This window comes from Podarcis liolepis (assembly GCF_965112155.1).
Source record: "Podarcis liolepis genome assembly, chromosome: 3".
Lineage (NCBI taxonomy): Eukaryota > Metazoa > Chordata > Lepidosauria > Squamata > Lacertidae > Podarcis > Podarcis liolepis.
In genome coordinates, this window is record NC_139557.1 from 34,479,141 (window position 1) to 34,506,683 (window position 27,543).

General features: G+C 46.0%; 1 protein-coding gene across 1 annotated transcript in view; it reads left to right on the forward strand.

The window, feature by feature from the left end:
- Positions 1-1,155: 1,155 nt before the first annotated feature.
- TINAG (tubulointerstitial nephritis antigen) overlaps positions 1,156-27,543 on the forward strand; it is a 32,351-nt gene continuing 5,963 nt past the window's right edge. The window contains exons 1-6 of the mRNA XM_083495654.1: positions 1,156-1,610; positions 6,056-6,119; positions 13,099-13,188; positions 15,336-15,450; positions 16,525-16,648; positions 18,526-18,676. Coding sequence (XP_083351780.1) covers positions 1,280-1,610; positions 6,056-6,119; positions 13,099-13,188; positions 15,336-15,450; positions 16,525-16,648; positions 18,526-18,676 — 875 coding nt within the window. The 5' untranslated portion in view covers positions 1,156-1,279. The remainder of the gene's footprint in view (positions 1,611-6,055; positions 6,120-13,098; positions 13,189-15,335; positions 15,451-16,524; positions 16,649-18,525; positions 18,677-27,543) is intronic.

Below are 27,543 nucleotides of genomic sequence, written 5' to 3' on the forward strand. Positions count from 1 at the left end.
AGTTCCGGCTAGAAAAAGCCCTGACAGTATCTAAGAATAGTAGGCATTAGAACCTCAGGTCCATCCAACATAAGAGTGCATGTATTGTGCTACTGATGTTGACTGTGATTAAGACTGGGTTATAATTGCCTGCCTTGAGGGTGACAGTAATCTGAGAAGTGTGCCTCAAAGTCAATAGGTTCACGGTAGGTATTCCTCTCCCTTTGGCAGGTAATCCAATATAGCAATAATTATCAGCATTAAAATGGTGATGGACATGCAGAACTGCCAAATATTAGTAGCAGATCTTATTCTATGTTCATGTAGCTTCGCTTTAAGCTCTAAAACAGTTACCGATAACTTCTATGTTCTTGGGCAAAAAGCATTATTGTGAAAAATCAACAGTATCTGGGTTTGGTGACTAAAAATAATGTTGTCTGACGTGATGAAATGCTCTTCAATCAATTTTTGTTTCCTGTGCTTTCCCAGACACAGTTTTTCTGACTCATACAGCCATGTGAAATTTCAATTTCCATTGAATCTTTCCATGCCTAGCGAAGACTGTTTTCCTGCTGCTATATTTGAAGTTGCCTCAGGCAACTGATTCTGGGGTGTTCTAAAAGGGCAAGATATTATTTATTTAATTGGCTGTATTTTTACTCCCGGGGAGGGGAGGGGTATGTGTGAGAGATTTTCTGCCTCAACTGTCAAAACATTTAGGTCAGCCTTGGGTAGTATCCACCTTGATTTGTTGTATATGTGTAGAGATTTCCTAACCTGCCTCAAGCATAAAAAATGTATTGAATTAGCCTACTGAGTAGGAGTATTTTCATGTATTTCAAGATGTGATGGCATCAGTGCAGCATTTAATCTTGCCAGAGATAGACCCATAAACTATCAAAGATACTTTATACATCACAATGGTGAGATCAGATGTAGCTTTCTAGAAAAGTATTCAGCTCTCTTGATGTGCCCAGTTGTTTATCGTTCCAATTATCTGAAAGGATTTCTGTTTATTTCTTCGGACCTTGTGTCCAGTATTTATGTGATACTCAGCGGCTTGTGTAAAAATCTTGTGTAAACAGGGCATTTTATAACATCTCTGACTAATGGTTAAAGTCCAAATGTTTTCCACATCACAGAGAACATTATTTTCCAAGCTTCTGTGTGGACTTCTTGCTCGAATCATGAGCATTTTTTTTGCTTTGTTTTGACCTGCACACTTGGTAGAGAACCATTCTGAAAGAGTCCTGCTCAGCGAGACCTAGAAAATCTACCATTGGGAAACAAACACCCCAGAATGGAGATCTATACCTGCCTTTTTGTTTTTTGTTGCTTTGCAGTCATGCTTTGCATGGACAGACTATATGCCTCCAATAATAATATTCTGCTGAAAGACCATTCGACGGAAAACAGAGCCAAAAGGACACTATCCGGGGGAAGTTACTGTAGGCTACGAGGCTGCTGTCCAGGCAGAGATGATGGCTGCACCTTTCTGTACTATGCCAGGAATGCCACATGCTACTGTGATGCTTTCTGTTCCTCAGGCCCTCCTGGCTCTGTAGACTGCTGCCCTGATTTCTGGACTGTTTGCCGGGGCAACCCTATTACAGCTTCATCAGTGCTAGCGGGTGAGTGTTGAATATATCTCCAGCTGCATTTGGCGTAAAACCTATGTGTCCCCCTGAATGTAAACTGGCCAAATGCTACAACGTTATTTATTTTTTTAGAAACTGTTATTGGCAAGTTAGGAGGTGTGTCCTCTACTTGGAGATGACAGAGATGGAATCTGGGACCTTCTGCATCAAAAGCAGACACTCTATGACTGAGCTAAGAACTTTCCCCACAGATAGAATCTGTGAACTTGCAAAATTAAGCAATACATTTGGTAGCATTGCTCATTTTAAACACATTTTAATAGAAATCAAAATGTATCGCAAATGACATTTCTCAAAGTTCATCGGAAGTTATTAACAAAACATGTTCTTGGATTTCACACACTGTGCTGTGACAGATACCGTGAAGTAATTTAGCACGCAAAATTATTGTCAGGGGTACAGGGACAAAGGCACAGGGAAGGCAGGAAATGGAGAGCGATGGAGAGGAATCCCAGGATAGTGAGGAAGAGGATAGCAATGACGCAGGGGATTCCATGAGTCTCTCCAGCGAATCAGAGGATTCCCAGAAGGGGGCGCCTGTGGTAAGGGCAAGGGGAGCCCCAGGGGGAAAGTGTCAGGAGCGGGGGGCCAGCAGGGGACCCCAAAGCGGCAGCTGGGAATCAGGGCCAGCCTCCCCACCAGAGCGCAGCGAAGGAGGGGGAGGTTCCAGTGTGTCAGAGGGAGCAGCTCCAGCGACAAAGAAAGGGGAGGGATCAGAGCAAGCCGTTCTCCCGGAAGGGGAGGAGGACAGTGAGGGGAGTAGCATAACTGTCAAAAGGAAGGTCAGAGTTTGGGCGCGCGCGCCAAGTTCAAATGAGGAGGCGCGCGGAAGAACAGGGAGCCCGGAGGAGGAGGAGCCAGGTCCCAAAGCCCACAGGAGGGGGGAGGAGCAGTCTGGAGACTCCGCTTCAGGAGAAAGCAGGAGGGGAGGAACCCCGGCGGGCAGAAAGACCCTGCGGAAAAGGAAAGAGAGAAAAAGGTGGGGCAGCATTAGCTTATTAAACTGGTGTAGGGGAGGGACCGACTCAGAGGGGACTTCTAAGGTCTAAGGCTAAGAGACGCGGGGCTGCACGCCTCGGTTGTGGAACCAATAATGAACTGCAATAAACATCCTTGTATATAAGAAGAGCTTGGCGTTGGTCTTTTGTGAGCTGAGACCTGAGGCAGCCCTTGACAATTATGTTATGCTTTTACCACCTGTAATCGTAGAAGCTAACATAAGCTCTACTCAGATTAGACCAGTTGAAATCAATTGACTTCAGTTAGTCATAGATTTGAAGATGAATTCAAATAATGTTTGGAAAGTCGATACCTGTTTCAGAAAAAAATATTTAAAGGCATCCTCTGAGACCTAATAAGGAAAACCTCCCTGGCAAATCTGGATCCCCCCTCTCATCTCTGAAGATGAGTCAGGGCTCTAGATCTATAGACAGGAATGTACAGCAAAGCGGCAACAAACAAGTGGCTTTGCTCCTATTTAGATGGAATCTGATCCTCCTTTTTTTTTCATTTGTCTTTTCGGTTCTGGACCTGGTGTTTTTGCTTCTAGATTCTAAAGCCCTTGTGTAATTCATGGGAACAACAATGTATGAAGCTGTCAGTCAGGCCATTGGTCCATCAAGTTAAGTACTGCACACACTGCATACTGCATACACTGACGCGGGTGGTGCTGTGAGCTAAACCACTGAGCCTCTTGGGCTTGCTGATCAGAAGGTCAGGGGTTCGAATCCTCACAACCGGTGAGCTCACATTGCCCTGTCCCAGCTCCTGCCAACCTAGCAGTTCGAAAGCACACCAGTGCAAGTAGATAAATAGGTACTGCTGTGGCGGGAAGGTAAACAGCGTTTCCATGCACTCTGACTTCCGTCATGGTGTTCCATTGCCCCAGAAGGGGTTTAGTCATGGGTCACATGACCCAGAAAGCTGTCTGTGGACAAACACCGGCTCCCTTGGCCTGAAAGCAAGATGAGCGCCGCAACCCCATAGTCACCTTTGACTGGACTTAACCATCCAGGGGTCCGTTACCTTTACCTTTTTTTTTTATAATGACTTGCAGAATCGCTCCAAGGATTTCAGATATCTGCAGATGCTTGGAATTGAACCTGTGACCTTCTGCATGCAAAGCCAATGTTCTACCACTGAGCTAAGGCCCAAAATCACTGGTAGACTTTAAGAGAGCTATACCAATTTTACACCAGCTGCTTCTCCTCTCCTACTCCAAACCAAACCAGACTCAAATAATATTAAGGACTATAGTAGCAAGAGTATCACCAGAACATGGATTACACATGGGACCAAAGGTCTACAAATTTCTGATATTGCATGTGTTCTTCATGGAATCCATTGCCAACTAGATTGGGAGAGGGGGAACTGATGTCCCTCTTGGTACTGCTGGACTACAACTCCCATTATCCCTGACAATTGACCATGCTGGCTGAGGCTGATGGACCTTGGAGTCCAACAACATCACTAGCCCTGAATTAAGCAAGGCTATCCACGGAAATAATGCAAGCACTAACCTGGCTCTAGTTCCAGCAGAAAAGCATGAAAAGGAAATGCTGAAAGGGACAGGGCTCCGTTCTCGCCCTCCAATTTCCACACACCTCTGAAAGAAAAGAGAATCTCTGCTGAGTACCAATAGCAAGTTGGCTCCTTTCAGTTAAATTGCCGGCAAACAATTCTTCCAGCTGATAGCCTGGCGTGGAGCTGTATTTGCCAAGGAAACCCCATGGAGGAGAATATCTATTCTCTGCTAATGATGACAGAGGCTCCCTCATTTGAGGCAGCGCAGATCAGAAGGACTTTCTGTGAAGCAGCTGTGAAGAGTGGAATTCAGTGAGGCTTGTTCCTCCAGGAAGCTGGAGGAAGAGAAAGACACTTGGCATCTTCCCACCTCAGGCAACATTCTCTTTGCCGCAATGAGCTGTGCACATCAGCCCATTAAAGCCTGTTACAGATACATCTATCATCTATCTATCTATCTATCATCTATCTATCTATCTATCTATCTATCTATCTATCTATCTATCTATCTATCATCTATCTATCATCTATCTATCTATCTATCTATCTATCTATCTATCTATCTATCTATTTATTATCTATCTATCTATCTATCATCTATCTATCATCTATCTATCTATCTATCTATCTATCTATCTATCTATCTATCTATCTATCATCTATCTATCTATCTATCTATCTATCTATCTATCTATCTATCTATCATCTATCATCTATTTCTGCCTCTATGAACGGAAAAATAATACTAAATGTATCTCCTACTTAGAAAAGAGAGGGGTGATTGTCTCCTGATCACAAAAAAAGGTCTGTATAACTTTTTCGCCTGGTGGATTGGAGGCACCTTATTAACTATTAGTGGCCTTGATTCATAAATATTATCTAAAGCTGCAAGTCTCTGCAGTTCTATTGATTCAGTGTCTATCGGTTGTATATGGTACTTTAGAGAATACAGGAGGACAGGTCCCTGCCCTGATGAGCTTACAATCTAAAATGAAAACTTGGGGGAACAACGGAAGAGTGGTAGAAACATGTTTTGGGGTAAACATGGCTACATGTGAGAAGGGCTGTAGCTCAGTGGCTTAGCTGATGCACCAAGCTGAACTATAAAAAGACCAGGGAGGAGCAAAATGGCCATGATCCTCTCCTCAGGAACCTGTGTATTTGTGTGTTAATGCCAAGCCAAGCCCTGGTTTGGCTTAGCATTACTTCCAAAAGTGGCCACGGAGTTAGAGAAGATGACTCTGAAATATCAGAGATATGCCACTGGGAATAAGCCCTATCAAGCAGACTTGCTCCTGAGTAAACATGCACAGGATTGGCCTACACATTAAATAGAGGGTGTTAGTTGTGACTAGCGTAAGTCTGTTGCTCTCAACAGGACTGTATCACACAATTATCTTTAGTAGGGTTTTGCCTAATATTCATGACTTCTTTTTCTTTCTTTTTTGGAGACATTCCAGACCCATTAGTTTTTCAACTATACTGTGTTCAGAATTAGCTGACAGGAAAATGCATGTTTCATTCCATGTTTATATGAATCTAATGATGCTTATGTACTCTGCTTAAAGTGAGTACACAGCATAAATTTTTCAGACAGGGGAAACAAAGGAATGATCATTAAACCTTTTTAGGAATGTGAATAATTATGCTGGAAGCAGAGGGATATGTAAACAGCATTACAAGAATATATAATGAAATCTTTTCTCAATTTGTACGGGCATGATTCGCTTATTCATCGAGTTCACTGATGCAGAAAATTAAAATGTCTACTTGGCAGAAACTGGGCGGTGGGACAGAATGCTATCCTCTGTCTTTAGGCAAATTATGTACAATCAATTACCTCGCTGGCATTTGGCTAATTATGGCCTCCTTTTTTCTATGTACTGCATTGGCAGGATGCTTCAAAGGTGGTCGGTACTATGAAGAAGGAGCAACAATTCAAGACAACTGCAATTCCTGGTAATTGAGAGAAACAAATGAAACGTCTTCACTCTTGAGATCAGCCTTAAGAAACCAGCTCTTGTCTATCTCACAAACTCACTAGCTGGTTTTAGGCAACCCATTCATCTCCCACCTGCAAATAGACAGAATATGTGGCAAGGATTCCAACAAGATAATGGATGTGAAACACTTCATGCATCTTAAGTCGCTGTATAGATACTGAGTCCTGCCAACCTAGCAGTTCGAAAGCACGTCAAAGTGCAAGTAGATAACTAGGTAGCGCACCGGCGGGAAGATAAGCAGCATTTCTGTGCACTGCTCTGGTTTGCCAGAAGCGGCTTAGTCATGCTGGCCACATGACCCAGAAGCTGTACGCCGGGTCCCTCGGCCAATAAAGCGAGATGAGTGCCGCAACCCCAGAGTCGGCCATGACTGGATCTGATGATCAGGGGTCCCTTTACCTTTACCTATAGATACTGAGACTATTTGAAATAGGAGTTGGTTATTATTGCACCCATGTTGTTTGGCTGATAGGTGATTCACCAAATTTATTAATTAGAGACTGTGAAGTAGGAGATCACAGGCTCCAGTTGCCCAGCTAAGGAATTTAGATGGTGTGGAGGTTTCTTTTGAAAGGGAAAAGAATAGTGGAATCTCTGTCAGAAAAGCTGCTGGTGCATTAAAATCCATAATTAAAAGCTTGCTTAGTTATTAGTCATTGACTTTATACAGATCAATGTGATTGAAGAGGAGTAAAAAAGAAAGAGAACTGAAATATTGTCTCCTCCCTGCCCCTTAAATGTAATTCTTGATTACATCTTAAGTTAGGGCAACTAACAGGGTGAGCCTATCCATGTCTATGTAGAAGTAAGTCCTGTTGAGTTCAGTGGGGGCTTATTACCAGGCGAGTGGGTTTAGGATTGCAGACTGAGGCAGCAGAAGCATATTTAAACTAAAATCCCACAGCATTTGCCAAGCAATATAGGACGGACAGAGGGAGGGATTGAGAGAAAGAGACAGAGCCATCTACACCTTATTTTGAATGCATTAACAAGCCCATTAACCTCTCTTTCAAATGGATATTAATTGGGCAATTTTCATTGCATGACTGCATGCATTACAGAGAGAGCAAAGCACTAACATGACTAATTTCTTGATTAGATAAAATGGTCTGTTGTATCTGAGGACCCAGCTGCTGGTCTTGGCCAGATTCCAATCCCAAATCCATCCTAACAATTCTGCAGCAGCATTTGGACTGTGAATGGTCTGGAAAGCAGAATGTGCAACCCTAGAATGAATTCCATTTCTATCTGGGGAACAGGTCTGCAGGCATGTGACAGTTTATGATTCTTCACTTTAAGGACATTGTCACAAACGCGAAAAAGGTAAAGGACCCCTGGACGGTTAGGTCCAGTCAAATTTGGCTATGGGGTGTGGTGCTTGTTAAGTCGTGGGTTGACATAGCAGCCGGCACAGCGATTTCTTCAAGTAGCTCTTTATTATGGTAAGCTGGAATAGAACTGACTGCGAACAGCTCAGCCGGCCTGTATTTATAGGCAGCCGGCTGTCAACATTGTAACCACAACAGCCCAGAGTTCCCGCCTAAAATAACTGCCGCGGACCTGAGTGAAAACTATCTACAGACCTGAGTGAAAACTATATACAGTATCCCCCTGTTGGCCCAGGGTGAAACTACACTACATAACACCCCTCCCCACCGAGATAAGGCGTTAGTTACAATCGTAATGGTTTCCTTATATACAGCACTACGCGTAATGGTTCAATTAAGCACAAAAGCATATTGGTTACATTTCCCATACTTAGACCAACAGTGATACCTGTCCAACAACATAGTCCTTTAAATAAGTTGGGCGCTTGGAAACTCTGCCAGACCGCCGGGGACTGGTAGCCAAGTCCGGAGGGCCACACAGTTCTCGCTGAGGCTGTGGTGCGACCCTAGGTGGCGTTGGAACCAACTCCCCTGGATCCGCTGCTGTGGGTGGAGCCTCCGCAAGTGGAGTGGTCTGAGTCTGTTCTGAAACGGCTTGGTTTGGCTCCACGCTGGCAGTTTGCGAGGGAGGTGTAGGTGGGGCCTCGCCATCTGTACGTGTCTCTTCTGGAGCCGCAAGCGCAGTTGGGGGCACCTCGGTAGTGTCCAAGTCCCCAACCCTGCGCCTAAGCTGGTCTATGTGCCGTCGCCACAAGCGTCCGTCTTCGAGTGCCACCTGGTACGAGCGAGGTCCAGTGACTCCCACTACTGTGGCTGGCACCCAAGGGATGTCCCCCATATAGTTCCGGGCAAAGACCTGGTTTCCTGGGACAAATGACCGTGGTGCGTTGGCACAGCCTGGGGGTTCAGCCACGGCAAAGTCTGGGTGTAGCCGGTCGAGCGGTGACCTGAGGCGGCGGCCCATAAGCAGTTCAGCAGGACTCCTCCCTGTGGCCGCATGAGGGGTGATGTGTTGCACGAACAAGTATTCGGCGACCCGCTCATGCCAGTCTCCCCGGTCCAGGCGCGCCAGTGCCTCTTTTGTCGAGCGCACCATTCTTTCCGCTTGCCCGTTGCTGGATGGATGAAAGGGTGCCGTTAGGGCATGGCGGATGCCCAGTCCCAAAAGATACCGCTCAAACGTGCCTGACGTGAACTGCGGTCCGTTGTCAGAGACAAGGACATCAGGACACCCATGCGTTGCAAACAGGCCTCGCAGCACCTGGATGACAGCTTCGGTAGTGGTGGAGGGCATCAGGGCGACCTCCAGCCATTTGGAATAGGCGTCCACCACTACCATAAAGGTCCGGCCGTGAAAGGGGCCAGCCAGATCGATGTGCACCCTCGACCAGGGTGTCTTTGGCGTCTCCCAGGTGTGTCCCTTAGCTGCCGGTGGTGCAGGCCTCGACTCCTGGCACGCTTGACAGGCGGACACCCAGGCAGTGATGGCATCGTCCATATTAGGCCACCAGACGTAACACCGAGCCAACGCCTTCATTTTGACAATTCCCGGGTGGCCAACGTGCAGAGCCTCCAGGACGCGCTGACGGAGTCCCTGGGGAATCACGACGCGGTCTCCCCACAGCAGGCAGCCACGATGAGCTGAGAGTTCATGTTGTCTGGTTGCGAAGGGCTGGAACTCCGATGCAAAAGGCCCTTGTGGCCACCCCCTCCACACCCAGTTGAGCACCCGGCTGATGGTGCGATCCTGGGCAGATGCGGAGGCCACAGTGGCAGCCGATACAGGCGCTGCCAGAAGATCCTCAATCAGAAGGAGCGATGAAGCTGGAGCCGGGTCTTCCACAAATGCTGGAAGAGGGCAACGGCTGAGGGCGTCGGCATGGCCCATCGATTTCCCCGGGCGATGGATGAGCCGGTAGTGGTAGGCAGCCAGGAAAACAGTCCATCGCAGCATGCGTGGTGAGAGGACCGGTGGAGTTGGACGATCACCGGCAAGGAGGCCCAGGAGTGGCTTGTGGTCAGTGATGAGGTCAAAAGTCCTGCCATAGAGGTATTCATGGAACCTCTTCACTCCAGCCACAAGTGCCAATGCCTCCTTGTCGAGCTGGCTGTAATTCCGTTCCGTCGGAGATAGTGTCCTGGAAAAGTAGGCGAGCGGTGCTTCTCTTCCATCTGGAAAACGGTGACTAAGGACAGCACCGATGCCAAAAGGTGAGGCGTCGCAGGCAAGGACCAGCGGCCTGGATTCACTGTACTGTACCAGCACACTGTCTGAAGAAAGGAGAGCCTTGACCGCGTTGAAGGCCGCCGTCTCCCGATGACCCCAGGCCCAAGGCGTCTTAGTGCTAAGGAGTCGGTGAAGAGGCTCAGCCACTGTGGCTTTGTCGGGCAGGAACATGTTATAAAAGTTCAGCAGCCCCAGGAATGCCTGCAACTCCGTTTTGTTCTTTGGGGTGGGGGCCTGCTGGATAGCGCGGATCTTGGATGTGGTTGGATGAAGACCGGAGGCATCGATAAGATAGCCCAGGAACTCTACCTGTGGAACGGCGATCTGGCACTTCTCCCTCTTTACCTTGAGCCCGGCCTCCTGGAACCTGGTCAGCACGGCACGGAGGCGCTCGAACAGCTGCTGGTGTGAGTCTGCAGACACCAAGACGTCATCAAAATATGGTACCACGCCCGGAAACCCTTGCAGGAGACGCTCCATAAGGCTTTGGAAGATGCCAGGAGCCACACTCACCCCGAACTGCAACCGGCGGCAACGGAATGCCCCCCGGTGGGTGACGATCGTCTGGGCTTCAGCAGTGGTATCATCGACTGGCAGTTGTTGATAGGCTTGGGCAAGGTCCAGCTTAGCGAAGACCTTACCCTCACCCAGGGAATGCAGCAGGTGTTGGACAACAGGAACCGGATAAGCGTGCTGCTGAAGTGCCTTGTTGATCGTGCACTTGTAGTCAGCGCAGATTCTCACCGACCCATCTGGCTTGACAGGCGTGACGATGGGGGTTTCCCACTTTGCGTGGTCAACCGGCTCCAAAACTCCTTGGGCGATCAGTTTGTCCAGTTGTTCGTCCACCTTAGCCTTGAGAGCAAAGGGAACCCGGCGTGGCTTTAGCTTGATGGGGGCGACTTGTGGATCAAGGCTAAAGGAGATGGGCGTACCTGTATATTGGCCCAAGGTGCCGTCAAAAACCTCGGTAAAGTCTTTGACCAGACCCTCAGTCTCTGCGTTAGAGATGCAGTTGATGCCGGTGACTTCCAGGCCGAGGGCATCAAACCAGTCTAGCCCTAGGAGGCTTGGCCGCTGACCTTCGACCACCACCAACCGGAGCAGGCCCGAAAAATCCTTGAAGGCGATCCGGAACCGGCCAACGCCTACCACGGGAATGTCGTTTCCCTGGTAGTCTCTCAGGTGTACGCGGTGAGAGTCGAGTTGCCTTTTGGACACTCTGGGTACCAGTCTTTTGATGGTGCTCCATGACACGATGGACAGGGCAGACCCGGTGTCGATCTCCATGTCACATGGAGCTCCTTCAATGAGCACCGTGAAGTTCAGCTTGCGTCGCGTAGGCGAGTCGGTTTGGCCAATCGTGGTTCCAGACGGGCAGCGGCAGTTGGTGAGAGCGAAACAACTTTCCTTGGCAGACTGGAGTGAAGACTTGGACTTGCGAATCGATGAAGGGGGGGTGTCAGACGGAGCCGATCGGCAGACCTTAGCGATGTGGCCCCTTCTGGAACACTTCCTACAGATGGCGTCTCTGAATCGACACTTGGCACGGGAATGGTTGCCTCCGCAGCCAGCACATTCCGGTTGGCCCTTGGACTTCTGTTGGAACTTCCTGCGCTCCCGCTTTGTCTGGTGTACGTCATCGTCTTCACTGGAGGATGCCTCCTCACTGCTGGCCTCTTCATGATGCACCGGAACTGGCTCCCTAGCAAGATGCGGGCTGCTGGACTTGCGGATCTCCTGGGCGGAGCGTTCAGCAGCTTCTGAGGCCACAGCCTCCTCAATGGCTTTCTGTAGCGTGAGGTCTGGCTTGGCTAGGAGGCGCCGTTGCAGATGGATGTCCCGGACCCCGCAGACGATTCGATCCATCAGGGCATCGTCTAAGTCTCGGAACTCACAGTGCATTGCAGCCTGTCGCAGGGCGGTGGTGTAGTTGTTGATTGACTCCCCCTCTGCCTGGTTCCGGTGGTAGAACGCATGGCGGGCAGCAATCTTGGACGGCTTTGGTGCGTAGTGGTTGCGGAGCTTCTCTTGGATCGTGTCCCATGGTGTTGCCTGGACTGCTTCAGGCGCAACCAACGCTCGGGCCGTCTCAAACACCTCAGGCCCACAGAGGCTGAGGAATAGGCCCCGCTTCCGATCCTTTGATACTGCTGTCAGCTCGTTGGCTTGGAGGTAGCAGTCGAACCGAGCGAGGTAGGAGTCCCATGATTCAGAGGCTGGCGCAAACGGCGGTAGAAGCACAAGTGAAGCCATGATTCCGATGCCGGCGTGAAGGGCGATGGATGGAACACAGTGCTCTAGCCAGAACAGTCAGCTCTGAATTGGTTCTGCCCAGTGATTTCGCTCAGTGATTTCGCTCTGTGATTCAGCTCAGTGATTCAGCTCAGTTCAGAGGCTGGCCGCATCTGGCTGTGCTCTGATGTCCATCCATCCCACCTTCGTCGCCAGTGTTAAGTCGTGGGTTGACATAGCAGCCGGCACAGCGATTTCTTCAAGTAGCTCTTCATTATGGTAAGCTGGAATAGAACTGACTGCGAACAGCTCAGCCGGCCTGTATTTATAGGCAGCCGGCTGTCAACATTGTAACCACAACAGCCCAGAGTTCCCGCCTAAAATAACTGCCGCGGACCTGAGTGAAAACTATCTACAGACCTGAGTGAAAACTATATACAGTATCCCCCTGTTGGCCCAGGGTGAAACTACACTACATAACAGTGCTCATCTCCACTTTCAGGACACCATGACAGAAGCCAGAGCTCACAGAAACACTGTATATCTTCCTGCCACAGTGGTAGCTATTTATCTACTCCTGCTGGTATGCTTTCAAACTGTTAGATTGGCAGGAGCTGAGACAAAGCAACAGGAGCTCACCCCTTCGTGCAGATTTGAACTGCTTCAGCAAGCTCAAGAGGCTTGGTGGGTTCAGACCACATTAAGGAGCTCGGATGAACGTGGTGTGGAAGATTTTTCTGAGATAGGGCAGGGATCTGTTCCAAAGAACAGCTATATTCTGGGGGACAACTGTAAATCATAAACTAGATTTAGAAGAACCCATTCTTTTGTGGGGCCCATAAGGGTTACTGAATACCCACTAATCTTGATTATTGATTTTAAAAAAACCTGTCACCAAGCAGATAAAACAAAGAAGGAATATATGACAGAAGGCCAAATGTTCTTCACCAGATACACACACAGAGAGGGAGAGATGAAAAGAGGATTATAAGATCATTGTTTCAGGACAACATACTATGTGTTTGTAATTATTCTCCACAAACTTTTCCTATGTAAGTCTAACTCTCTCCTTTTATTCCTTTCAGCAAATGCATGAGCAGCAAGTGGAACTGCCTAGAAGAAACGTGTCTCATGCAGCCCAACTTAATTAAGCAAATCAACGATGGCAACTATGGGTGAGAAAAGTCCTGTTCTGCAGCACTAAGATGGAAATAGCTCCCATTTTATTGACAGAGAAAAAGATCACTTGAGCCTTACGCAATTGCCTTGATATCTTTTTTCCCCCCAAGCACCATGCCCACAGATGTGTGTGTATGCATTTGTTATTACACCTCCTCTGTGAGCACAGCGCAAGATATGTGATTTTCTTCTTTTGAAATAACTCTATGCAGCTATTCCTCTACACAGCATAGAGAAGCAACCTCTCTCCGAAGCTTCGAACATTATTCCCCCGACGATTTTGATATCGAGAGTAACAGCTTCACACAAACAAATTGAATGCTGAGTGCCCCCATGAAGTTAGTTTCCATTTTCAAGAAGGAGCGCATTGATTTTTATAACTTTATGATTTGATGACTCTTTATATTGAACATATAGGCCACTTAATCCACTAAGGATTTCTGCTCTGTGCAGCGCATCCTTGATACAGCAAAGTGCACTAAGATACAGCAAAATGTCACCAAGATTTTTTCATCTTAACTGATCCCATGGGAGACAAAATGCAGAAACAGTATTACTTTCTGCTGCAATTCCCATATCTTGCTGCCTGGGCCTGGCAGCAGAAATGTCACAATTAAAAGGTGACTAAATTGAAACCCTGGTTTCACTTTGTAATAACTCCCCCTGCTCCAAAAATGTATGTTTGTATCCATGATCACACACACACACTACAGGAGGATAGCCATGCATAAAGTAGACCCTGTCCCATAATAACATTTGTTAACGTAAAATGACTGTGTTTGTTAGTGGGGCATTTTAAGTAATGTTCTTGAGCAGTCGCCGGGTGAAACCCTCAGTAAATTGGATCCTATTTCTTAAGATAGGAGGACCCCTGGATGGTTAAGTCCAGTCAAAGGCGACTATGGGGTGTGGCACTCATCTCACTTCAGGTTGAGGGAGATAGCGTTTGTCCACATAAAGCTTTCCAGGTCATGTGGTACAAACCACTTCTAAACCACTTCTGGTACAATGGGACACTGTGATGAATACCAGAGCGCACAAAAACGCTGTTTACCTTCCCGCTGCAGCGGTACCTATTTATCTACTTGCACTGGTGTGCTTTCGAACTGCTAGGTTGGTAGGAGCTGGGACAGAGCAATGGGAGCTCACCACCGTTACACTGACTCGAACTGCTGACCTTCCTATGGACAACCCCAAGAGGGTTGGTGCTTTAGACCACAGTGCCACCCTCTCCCAGTAGATAAGACAAAAAAGGGATGTGCGTGTCTCACACTATGTATGTGTGTATGTGTAAGTACTGTTGCAGCAAAAGACGACCCCTTGCATTTCAACTGTAGGTGAGATTACCATGATCACCGTTCCACCACCATTTTTGTGTCAGCAAAGGTTCATGTGATAAACATGATCTTGGAAGTCTAAATCATCATGGTTCCTGGAAATGGGTTTGCTGTGGGTGATACCTAGTGTTAGCTGTAGAGTAGACCATTGAAACCCATTGATTTCAATAGGTCTTCTGTGAATATGACTAGCCTTGGATATCACCACATATGGATCAGGCATTTCAACACTACAGGGAAAAGAATACCTATGGTGGATGCAAGGGGGACATTTTAAACAAACAAGCAAACAAACAAACAAATGTGAAAGAAACCAAGATAAAATCTGAGTGATAAATCTTGAGACCGGATGCACAGAAATAAATCTTGTGGTTGTGCATATCTATAGCAAAGCTCTATCTTCTGTGATTAACTCACTGCAATTTTGCACATAGTATTAGCTGATAAGCAATATGACTAAGCTATAGTATGATAGTGCACTGAATGATGTGAATTTGTGTGAATGATGAAACTCAGGAATACCATATTTATGTTGAAAGGAGGGAAATTGCCCAGAATTATCAAAGTATTATCTTAAAAGGAATGGGCAATGTATTCCTTTTTATTGTACGAATGCAGACCTTGAATGGCAAGTTTAAATGCTACCATTTCCCACATCAGTGGAAGATCGTTTCTTATGGAGGAAAATCTTATGAAGGCTTCATTCAAAACTTTTTTAAAATGGCAACATCTATGATGAACTGCCCATAGAGCTAAACATGCATGACTAACACACTATTTTTTTTATTTTTTTATCACTGCGGCAGCTGGAAAGCTAAGAACTACAGCCAGTTCTGGGGAATGAGTTTGAAAGAAGGTTTCTATTATCGTCTTGGCACGTTTCCCCCATCTGCTGCCCTGCTGGACACAAGACAAGTCACGGTAGGTTTTCATTTTCTCTCCTCTCTTCAAACAGCAAACTTCAATGGAGCCTTTCCAAACAGTTATCCTCAAGCTATGCTTCAAATGGATTTGTCCATCATCCTGGGCATGACACTGAGGGAATGTGTCAAGCACAGGCAATTGGCTAACCAGGTGAAAATCGTGATTCTCTTATATGTGAAAATGAAATCTTCCTCTGATGGAAAGCTGCTCACTCAGATTAGCACAAAGAATCACAGAATCATAAAACTATAGAATTGGAAAGAACCCCAAGGGCTATCTAGTCCAGCCCCCTGCAATGCAGGAATCTCAGCTAAAGCATCCATGACAGATGACCACCCAACCTCTGCTTAAAAACCTCCAAGGAAGGAGAGTCCACCACCTTCTGAGGGAAGGTCTGTTCTATTGTCGAACAACTCTTGCCATCAGAAAGTTTTTCCTGATGTTTAGTCAGAATCTCCTTTCTTGTAACCTGAATCGATTTGTTCAGATCATACCCTGCAGTACAGAAGAAAACAAGCTTGCTCCATCTTCCATGTGACAGCCCTTTAGTTGGCTACCAAATCTCCTCTTTTCTAGGCTAAGCATACCAAACTCCCCCAACCATTCCTCATAAGGCTTGGTTTCCAGACCCTTGATCATTTCAGTTGCCCTCCTCTGCACAGCTTGTCAATGTCCTTAAATTGTGGCACCCAGAACTGGACACAATATTCCAGGTGTGGTATGTCCAAGGCAGAAAAGGGTGGTCCTATGACTTCCCTTGATCTGACACTGGACTTCTGTTGATGCAGCCTAGAATAGCATTAGCCTGAAATAACATGTAACAATTAGAAAACATATAACACTTGGAAAAAGTGGTCCTTAGAAATCCACCCATGTGGGGTCAAATGGGGAAAGGCTGTGGCTCAGTGGCAAAGCATCTCCTTTGGATGCAGAAGGTCCCCAGGTACAATCCCCAGCATCTCTAGGTTGGTCTGGGAAATCCTGCCATCTGAAACCCTAGGGAGTCACTATTGGTCATAATATGTATGTTTGAATATAGTCATCCAGTCAAATGCCTTGGGTTTCTTGTAGGAAAACCTGATCACAGAAACAGATTTCCCCGAATTTTTTGTGGCCTCGTATGAATGGCCTGGGTGGATTCATGACCCACTGGATCAGAGAAACTGTGCAGCATCCTGGGCCTTTTCAACTGCAAGTAATGTGTCCCTCCCCTCTTTTTCTTGCACCCTAAACATAGGAGAGAGGCTGTCCATGCTTGCAATAGAATATTTCAGTTAGTAGTTCACTGCTTGCTAGAGAAGGTTTGTGCATCTCTTTACTTTTCCAAAGGGTTTCAAAAGGGTTTACTATTTTATCTGTTTAGGGTAGTCTTTTTCCCTTTGGGATTATCCTTCTCTTATTTATTGCCTCCCCTCTAATGCCCCTTAAATGGGGAGGTGGATCGTAAGCTAGAATAAAAGACAGACCCAGACTGGACTTTGGGGTGCAGAGTAACATGCAAATGCAATCTTCCCTAACCACATCAATAGAGTAAACAGCATGTCTATCATATGCAGCCAGGCATCCTCCTTAGATGGGAACTCTCTGTGTACACAGGCGCCCATGCAAGAGATCAGTATAAGACAGGGGTCAGTCAACCCTTTAGAAAGTAGGATACTTCTTTCAAGCCTAATTTCAGTGTGGAGGGGGGAACCCTGTGAGTGCCAGGGAAAGGCTCTGTGGATACATGTGACCCTTGTTGGAAGAGAATGGCCTACTCTTCTGATCTACAGGAAGTTGTGGATTTTTGCAAACCAATGAACTAATGCCTGGTTGATTTGGATAACATAGCAATATAGAAATCGGTGGGGGTGGGAAGATAGAATTTGATGAAAAGATGCTCAGAGGTCTCTTTCCCTCATCAGCACCAGAAAGTGGAAGAGCAGCTTGGCCCTAGCCATTGGCTAGGGACCAACCATGCACTGGAGTTGTCTGCTTTTCCTTCCCATCTATTTCTCTAGGAAAAACCTATCTGTAGCTATGATTAGTTGCCCTCTGGCAGCAGGGAGGAGTGGCAGGATGCTCTGGGTGGAATCCATCATTCCGCTTGCTTCATGGCTTTTGAACCAGCAGGTAGCTCTGGCAATATGGGAGGAAGAGAGAGGAGTGTTGACCATTTCATCTTCCCTCTAGTGCCTCCTGTACCTCTCTCTCACACACACACACAAAAATTGTCCCAGACCCTCCACAACACCATGGAAGTTGGCTCGGGGGGCCTCCAGGACGAAGGGCGGAATTGGGGGCAATCCCATCTCCTCTTCCATTAGTGGAGGAATCTGCTGGATCAAAGGTTGTTATGGGAGTGGAATAGCAGCACTGGAGTCTGCTCTTTGGCTCCAGTCACCATCCAAAACAACCTGGGTACTAACCTAGAGAAGGGCTTCTCCCACAAAGTCACCAGTGGAAACTCTGGCAGTGGTGGGACACAGAGAAGGAGAAAGGTCATAGCTCAGTGGTGGAGCATCTGCTTTGTAAACAGAAGGTCCCAGTTTCAATCCCTGGCATCTCCAGGTAGGACTGGGAATGCCTCCTATCTGAAACCCTGGAATGTGGCTGCAGGTTAATGTGGGGAAATCTGAGCTAGACGGACCAATTGTCCGACTAGATATGGAGCAGCTTCCTGTGTTCCTAAGGGTCACTCTCAGAAGTGGATGCACACGTTTGTGTGGGAAGAAATCCCAGGTCCCAAGCCATACAGGGACTTCTCAGGTACGCTTTAGGTAGGATATACCCTGTAGGCAAGCAAATTGGGGCATCTTGAGTTTCTCAACTTGCCTTCCAGCTGGCCAAAGGGATTGATCACATTTGAAGATGCAACCTATCAAAGTCCTAGGAAGTGCATCTCCAATTGTGTGGGAATGTGAAACCTTAAAGTTAAGGGCATTCCCTCATAGCAATTTGCTAGAATTAAAGGACACTCCGTGGTTCCATATATATTCTGTGACACAGATTTATTATGTCTGGCACGGAGAAAATTCTAACCGTCCAAACAATATAGATTACTTAGTAATCCAACTGTTTCCCATAAAACAGGTGTTGCGGCAGACAGAATAGCAATTGGGTCCAAAGGCCGTTTCACAGACAACCTTTCCCCTCAAAATTTGATCTCTTGTGACACCAGAAACCAGCTTGGATGCAGAGGAGGAAGCATAAATGGGGCTTGGTCTTACCTCAAAAAATATGGGTAAATAAATCATTTACTTACTGTGCTTTTAGAGCTTAAAATAATCAACAGCAATAATGTTTAAGAAAAGCAACTTATATATGTGAACATCCTGAAGCAAAACAAAAACAAAGTCACCAAACTGACATATTTTAAATTTATGCAAAGCATAAGTGCAAATCTGATAAGATTTCCCAATAATTTTCTCAGTATAAATGAGAAGTGCCGTATGAATTGCAGATCTATTGTCCAGAGAGTGCAATGTTAATGTATTCATATACTTAAGCCATGCCATTCATATGCAAGAAAGTGTACGCAGGGGATGTGAGTGCAAATATGACTTCCCTCATTGACTCAAGGATGGCCTTAGGACCCAGCTACATTAGTAAAGAACCAGCGATCTGAATGTGCTATTAACATGCAACACCAGATGGCGCCAGAGAGCAAGAAATTTTAAAACGTCATTTTCCATAGAGATTTTCCCCCTTTTGTTAAAACGATCTAATTTCTGACATATTTATAGGGGAGGAAATTTCTGTGTTTGGATCCACCCACAGTTTCTTGGACCAGTTACAGTGCGCCATCTGTAACATTTAAAAAGTAACAACCTCCTTAGATTGTTACAAAGATGAACGCTATAATACTGACGCCACCTTAGAAATAGGACTGGTGCAAATATAATAGGATTGATTCCTGGAACGTGTCATGGTCATCAAGCTCTCTAATAACTGTCATAAGCAAATTTCAAAACTAATTTTGAATCAGATTTGACATTTGACCAACAATTCCTTGATTGTCAGGGTCTGTTTATTTGAATGTGGTAGCTAAATCCAGAGGGGAAGCTGTACTGGCCTGTTGCAACAAAAACAACTTCTGGTTAGGCAAGTAGTGCGCTGCAGCCAGCAGTGGCAGCAAGTGATGTATTCCTTGGTGGCTGGATCTGCTGCCTCGGTAGATCTTGCTGCCCAAAGTGTTTGCCTCACCTTGCCTCATGGGTGGGGCAGTCTTGATTGTACTGTAAGTTGCTGAAACAACAATGAGGTCTGTAGCACCTTAAAGGCGAGCAAATATATTACAACATACATTTTCATTTACTAGAGTTTACCTCAACTCTATGATTCTGTGATTCATTGGATATGTCAGCTATAGCGGTCCAACACTGAGGGCCTTTAGGCAGTTCCCTCATGGTGAGAACGGAAGCTACAGGCAGCCAGGCAGAAGGCCTTTTCAGTAGACACACCTGCCTTGTGGAATGCCCTCCTGACAGATGTTGAAGAGTTAAACACAGCAACTCTCCCTTCCTTCCTTCCTTCCTTCCTTCCTTCCTTCCTTCCTTCCTTTTTCTCTCTCTCTCTCTCTCTCTCTCTCTCTCTCTCTCTCTCTCTCTCTCCGTTTGTAACCATCTGAAGACAGCCCTATTTCAGGAAGCTTTTTTATTGTTGTTGTTCAAAGCTTTACTAACTTCAACTTCTTCAAAAACAGTTCCAAAATGTTCAAAATGATACATCCAAATAATTCCATAAGACATATGCCTGTCCAAGACATAGGCTCATCTACTAAGAAATAAAATGACTTATAATAACAGCTGACAAGCATAGTGCGCTCTCTCTCTCTTTTTATTAGATGATGATTTTATTTTGACAAAGTAAGGATCATAAATAAATAAGAACAAAAATGTGCACTCCACCACCCTTTTCATTTTAACAGTACAAATTCTACAAACACCTTCCATATTTCCACAAAATCATTTCTCCTGCATGTTCCCCATTGTGAAGCTTTTAATGTTTGTTGTTTTGTTTTTCCTGTATTTTTGTTGGAAGCCACCCAGAGTGGCTGGGGCAACCCAGTCAGATGAGCGTGTTGTTGCTGTTGTTGTTGCTGCTGCTGCTGTTAAACAATGTATACCCTAGTCCACAAAAGCTTTGTCAGAACAAATTTGTTAGTTATTTAGATGCCACTGGATTCTTTGTTATCTTAGCAACTTAAAGCACAATCCTATATACCCCGCCCCCATTCAGAAGTAAGCCCTGTGAGGTTCAGTGAAACTTAATGCCTTGATTAAGTGCATCCGACACTTACCTAATTGGGAGAAAGCCCAGTTGACCTCAGCAAGACTTACTTCTGTGTAGACATGTATTGTTTCATAAATGGCTCATTGCTGATTCATACATCAAAACCAGAATGTCGCACGAAAGTGACTTTTACCTGTAGCATATTCTTTTTGGAATGAAGGGTGTGATGGTTCCCTCAGGGCCTACCATGGAGACTTCTTTACATTAGGTGCGTCTGTCACCTCTCAGCCTACTCTGCCCAGGCTTGCTCCCTTCAAGTTTGAGGTTATGCATCTCCATTCTGGAGGCAGCACCACAGTGCAGTAATGAACTTCTCATGTTCCTAAGACACACCCTAGTCTCTTAAAGGGAAGAGCCATAGCTCAGTGGCAGAGCATCTCATTTGTACACAGAAACTCCAGGTACAATCCCTGGTACCTCCAGGCAGGAGTAGGAGAGACCCTCATCTAAACCCTGTAAGGCTGCTGTCAGTCACTGTAGATGGCGCTGATCAGGATCTGAAATCCTTAAAGATGGCTAAGTAAGAGCTCAAATAACATTCATTCTACACCTTCCTTGTTCCCTAATGAGCCCGAAATGACAGCCAAAAGGGTGTTGCCGGTTTTCTTAAATAAAGGATTTGCGTAAGCGCAAGTTCTTTGCTCACTCACAGCTCAATATGAGTGGATCGTAGTCACCGAAAGTCATTCTCCTTGAGAAAATGAGAGTATGAAAGCTCAGTCTGCAGTGGATGTTTCTGAACATACAAATCATCACTTGCCATTATAGCACTTGAGGAGGGAAGAAGCTGGCATGGCCTCTCTTAAAGACAGCTCATCTGCCCAGCAGATCCTATCTTTAGGCCCTCATAGCTCCGGCAACTCTACTTCTCTTATTTTCTCGCTTCCACCCAACTATAATAATGCTGCAAGATTCAGAGACTGCACTCCATACACAGATATAGCAGGGCAAGACACCAACTAGTAGAAAGTAGAATGGGTGTGGAAGCCTGCATTCAGCAGCCCCCAAACAGATGTGTAGAATCATGTGTCTTGTACTACAAGTCTGTGCAAGTGGTTCTGCGTCTGAGCAATTTAAGGGACATGTGCTGAGCATTCGGTTACTCCCAGACTTCTACAGATTTAGGCACATGCTGCAGTGTTTCCTCCAAATCAACATGGTGCCTCCAGATCTTATTGGACACCAGCTCCCAGCAGCCCCAGACAACAAGGCCAGCACGATGGAAGCTGGAACCCAGCAACGCTGGGAGGGCACCAGGTTGACTATCCCTGAACTAAGGAACTTTAAAGTGAGTGCCATATTCCATTTGTAATTAAAAGCACCTTCTAAATTTCCCCTCTCTAGCTTCACTACCTGACCTCTTCCTTCTACCATTCCTTCCTGCCACCAGTCCTTCAGAGGAGAAAATAATTCTACCTACTGAGTTAAGTAATCCCCTATAATTCTCCTTTAGAAATTTGTTCAGAATGCTTAAAAGAATATTTAGAAGGAAAGTGCATTTTAAAAGAAGAAGCACGTTAGGCCGTTCTCCCTGCCCCATTATTTTTATCTCGAGGGGGAAATGTTGTCGCTTTTGTAGGATTTAAATGTAAAGTAATCCTGTGTTGGTAACAAAGCCTCATCAGCACTAGTAATTATGCATGTTGTGGCGATGTGACAGATCTCAGAGATGAAAATTAGGACTCCCTTTCACTGGAGAAACCTAAAATTTTACCTGCTTGTTCACTGCGGTTTAAACGTCCTATTTACTTATATGTGACTGATGCAAGACTCATTTGTCAGTATTGCACTAACTGTAGTTATTCTATGCCAGTGGGATGCTAACTTTCTAAATGGATTTGACAAGGCTCTTAAGAAAATGTAATAGGCTCTCACACAAATTTAAACATCTCTAAGCAGCTCCCTATATCAATATTTAATTATCTGTGGTGGGTATCCTATACCAATAAACCTGGAAGGGAATAAGCCTCATTGACTTCAATGGGACTTGCTTCTGAATAGATATGTATAAGATTATGCTGTAAGTCTGCCATCCTGCAGGTACAGATTTGGCTGCAGAGCTTACACACTTAAGAAGTCAGAGTGGTGTCCCATCTGGCACCTTAGGACATTACCATAGCTAGTGGACCACTGTTGAGCTGAGCATTTCGGAAGGCCCATCCTACTAAATGGAAGGCATCTCTCCATGGTTTAGATTTAAGGCACCCAACAGCTCATTATTCTCCTGTTTCAGTAGCAGGGACGTGGATGGGGACCTGGACAAGAACTGCCTGTTGAGATACCCTATTGAGAGAGAGACGAAGGGCCTCCAATTAGAACAGGGATGGCTAACCTGGGGCCCTAGAGATGTTGATGGACTACAGCTCCCATCATCACTTACCATTGACCATGCTGGCTGGAGCTGATGGGAATTGGAGAGTAACACCTTGAGGGCCACAGGTTCTCCACCCGATTTAGAAGGCAGTAAACCTGCTGAGATGCAGACTGCTTAACACTGCTTAACACAACATGGATGCACCTACAATGACTTCTTATGAGAGCATTTTCCACACCCTGCACCATTCATTCAGCATGTAAGGTGGACTCTAAGACACCTGTTGATCCCATAGATCTCTGCTGAATTTTGGTCACAGCCCATGTGGTGTAGCGGGGAGAGTTAATAAACTAGGACCTGGGAGAAGAAGAGTACAATGCCACATTCTTGAGGAAGCTCAATGGATGACTTTGTGCTAATCATTGTCTCTTACCCTAACCTACCACACAGGGTTATTGTGAGGATAAAATGCATAGGGGGAAGGGGCAGAGAACCATGTGTGCCACCCCGAGCTCTTTTGAGGAACGGTATAAACAAGTACAATTTTAATGAGTGGATAAGCCACAACATGGAGCTCTTTTTCTCTACCCCTTCTATGCTACCTTGTCTAGCATTATTTTCAATGACTTCCAGTCATTGAGAACTTCTGCACAGAATGAGCAGTTCAAGCATACTGCTTTTCTAACTGAACAGTTGTGCTGACTAATACTTTAAAGTCTTTTAGAAGCACACTGGAAGCCTTAGAAGATATCTCAAATCCTGGAAAAGAAGAATCAGTAATTGACCTTTCTTAATGTCTGTTCTGGGCCTTTGTTGGCAAGGTGATGTCTCTGCTTTTTTTGTTGCAGCGTAGCATTTTGTTATTAGAGGTTTTGGAGCACTGCATGATTGTTGTGCTGATGATGCTCAGCTCTTTCCCTGAAATACCTAAATTAGGTGCGGCTATGAAAGTATCGTGCAAGACCAGTGTCTAGATGGGTGAGGGTCATCAGACTGAGCTCGACTCATGAGGCTCCAGGTTGTATACAAAGTTAGAGCTACTCAGAGTATAATGGGCATGGTTAACTTCAGTCCATTAATTTCAGTGGGTCTTCTCTGAATATGACCCAGCTGAATGCAATCTTTTCACCCTGATTCTAGTCTTTTTTGAATTCAATAACTTGCCTTCCAGTCCCAGCTGCATTTCTAACTCGAATTAACTAGATGAAAGCCATAATACAGAAAATGATTTGGCATATTATTTGACAATCTTCTTTTGCCCTGAAAGGATCAAATGTCCTTACTGTGCCTTATTATTTGATTTAATGTATTATGCAGGTATTCTTCAGCAACTCTAAAATAATAAATGAGCCTCCCTCCTCTTGCTTTGCACCGGTCATCTTCTACCCTGCCTTTGGCACGTTAATCTTTTCTGCCGCCTTTTGCTCTCCCCACCCCACACTCATTCACCATTTATCGTCAATGACATGCCAAGGAATTAACACACAAATGCCTTGCATAGAAATAAAATGATGTGCAGTCTGTCCATGTGTCAAATGAAAAAGAAAGATCCAGCTGTAGCAAAGGGATATACAGAATAAACCTGAATTGCCAGGAGGCTGCTTGGCCTAAAAAAAACCCTGTAAACCAATATAAGGAAGATCAAAGAGGTGTATGTCCAGTAATAGATGCCCACAGGCTCCAACTGAATCTTTAAACTCACCACCACCACCACCACCACCACCTCAAACAGCATTACAGCACACCTGCCATTACCAGCGGCAATGGGAGTCTCATGTGTTCATCTCATAGTTCTTAGTAGCATCCACTGGTGTCATCTGCTGCAAGTAGGCTGTTCATATTACAAACAGCCTGTTTGTAAGGATGTTGCATGCCACTCTGGCAGGGATGGGAGACCAGTTGGACCACAAGTCAGTGGTGTAGTGCGGGGGACACAGGGGTGATTGCTCCAGGTGCAAAATTGTTAGGGATACAACATTTCAGCACCTGGTGCTACCTCAGTACAGCTGTGTGCTGGCAACCAATGCTATGCTACTGCTACAAGTCCCATTAGATCCCTGACCATTTGCCATGCTGGCTGGGGCCAAGGAGAGTTGGAGTCCAACAACATCTGGATTCATCCATACCCAATAAGAAGTGTGCATAGGTTTCCCTTTCCATGCCTGATGTGTTCCTGTGCATGAGCAGGAAGGAAGCGAAGGAAAGAACTTTCCAAATCAATCAGACTTTATTCAGTAAAAGTCTATATTGACCTTGAATGTGTATAATTTGTTGTTCATTATTGCTAGAGGCAGCCTATATCTCTTTTCTACAGCGCATTTGAAAACCAATGGAACAAATTATTCTTTACTGCTCTTTTCACATGGCAGAAATTAATTGACACAAAAAAGAATTAAATACAAAACCATGTTTCCTACAAGCATTTAACACATAAATGACCTTAAGCATTACTTCAGCACATGCACACACATAACTTTATATATATATATATATTATTTTGCCATAAAATGGACTTCTAAGTGATTAAGGGGCAACAGAGCATGCTTATAAAATGTTTACTATAATGTGGGAATTCAGAGCAAAATGTCAACAGGATGCTAAGTGGTCCTTCCTGGATGACTCACGGAGGGGAACAAAACAGGCTGATGAGTATATACGGAATTGTAAAATCAAGATGGTGAAAAATAGCAACCCTCAGAAGGTCGTGCAGAAGGGGATGTGGACCTCAGACTGAAAAGGTTCGCCAACCCTGTCCTAAAAGCATCTGATTGACCAAGGTGGGAATAATCCTAACCCTACTTACCTGGATTATTTATTTATTTATTTATTTATTTATTTATTGCCACTCAGAATCATAGAATTGAAGAATTGGAAGGGACCACAAGGACCACCCAGTCCAGTTCACTGCAATGCAGGAATCTTTTGCCCAATGTGGGTCTCAAACCCACAACCCTGTGATTAAGAGTCTCATGCTCTACCGACTGAGCTATCAGCAGTTCATCACCATTACTTCATTACTGCTTCATATCTACTTCGTTAACTCTGTCTTTATTGTGCCACAAGGCTCTTTGTTGGTTTTGCTGCAATGGGGCTTCCCCTCTGGAAAGACAACACACAGGGAATATTTGTAAATGGTTGATGGCTGAGATATGTGCATCTATCGTTGGCTCGATATATGTTTTTAAAAACATATGTTTCTGTATCGGCGGATGACAAAATATAATAGAATAGAATTTATTATTTATACCCCGCCCATCTGGCTGGGTTCCCCAGTCACTCTGGGCGGCTTCCAACAAAGTATTAAAATACAGTAGTCTGTTAAACATTAAAAGCTTCCCTAAAGAGGGCTGCCTTCAAATGTCTTCTAAAAGTCTGGTAGTTGTTTTTCTCTTTGACATCTGGAGGAGGAGGAGGAGTTTGGATTTGATATCCTGCTTTATCACTACCCGAAGGAGTCTCAAAGCGGCTAACATTCTCTTTTGCCTTCCTCCCCCACAACAAACACTCTGTGAGGTGAGTGAGGCTGAGAGACTTCAGAGAAGTGTGGCTGGCCCAAGGTCACCCAGCAGCTGCATGTGGAGGAGCGGGGAAGCAAACCCAGTTCACCAGATTACGAGTACACCGCTCTTAACCACTACACCACACTGGTGGGAGGGTCTTCCACAGGGCAGGTGCCACTACCGAGAAGGCCCTCTGCCTGGTTCCCTGTAACTTGGCTTCTCGCAGTGAGGGAACCGCCAGAAGGCCCTCAGCACTGGACCTCAGTGTCCAGGCAGAACGATGGAGGTGGAGACGCTCCTTCAGGAAGACCTGTGCAAAATAAGCCAATTGCAGTGGAATGGAAAATGGTGGATAAAAGTGCAAGTGGACTAAGGTGCAGTCACATGATGGCACATTCACACATCCTTAGACCAGTGTTTCCCAACCGGTGTTCCGCGGCACACTAGTGTGCCGTGAGACACCGGCTGGTGTGCCGTGGGAGGGAGGCGGGCGAGTCGGGCGGCGAGAGGCGGCGGCGAGGATCCGCGTCGAGCCGGGGGCGGCTCCGCGGTGCTGGTGCCGAGCGGCGGGGCAGCGCGCGCAAAAGGGAGGAGCGGAGGAGGAGGAGGCCGGCATGTCCGGGCAGCAGCAGCAACAGCAGCAGCAGCAACTCCCGGCGACGGCTCCTCCTCCGCCCGCTATCGCCGCCACCACCACAACAGCCGCCGCCGCCGCCTCAGCTGCCCTCGCTCTGCTGCCTCCTCCCACCCCGGCAAGGGGGAGGGAAAAAACTTTCGCTTTTGTGCGTCCCTCCCGGCGTGACGCTGCGCGCTGACGTCACGGGGCGGGGCTTTAATGGTGGTGTGCCGCGAGATTTTTTTCCGGCTAACAGGTGTGCCGTTGCCCAAAAACGTTTGGGAAACACTGCCTTAGACCCTTTAGATGTTGCCCTTCAACTCTCCTTTGCCATAGCCAATATGGCCAACAGTCAGGGATGATGTTAGTTATAGCACAAAAACATC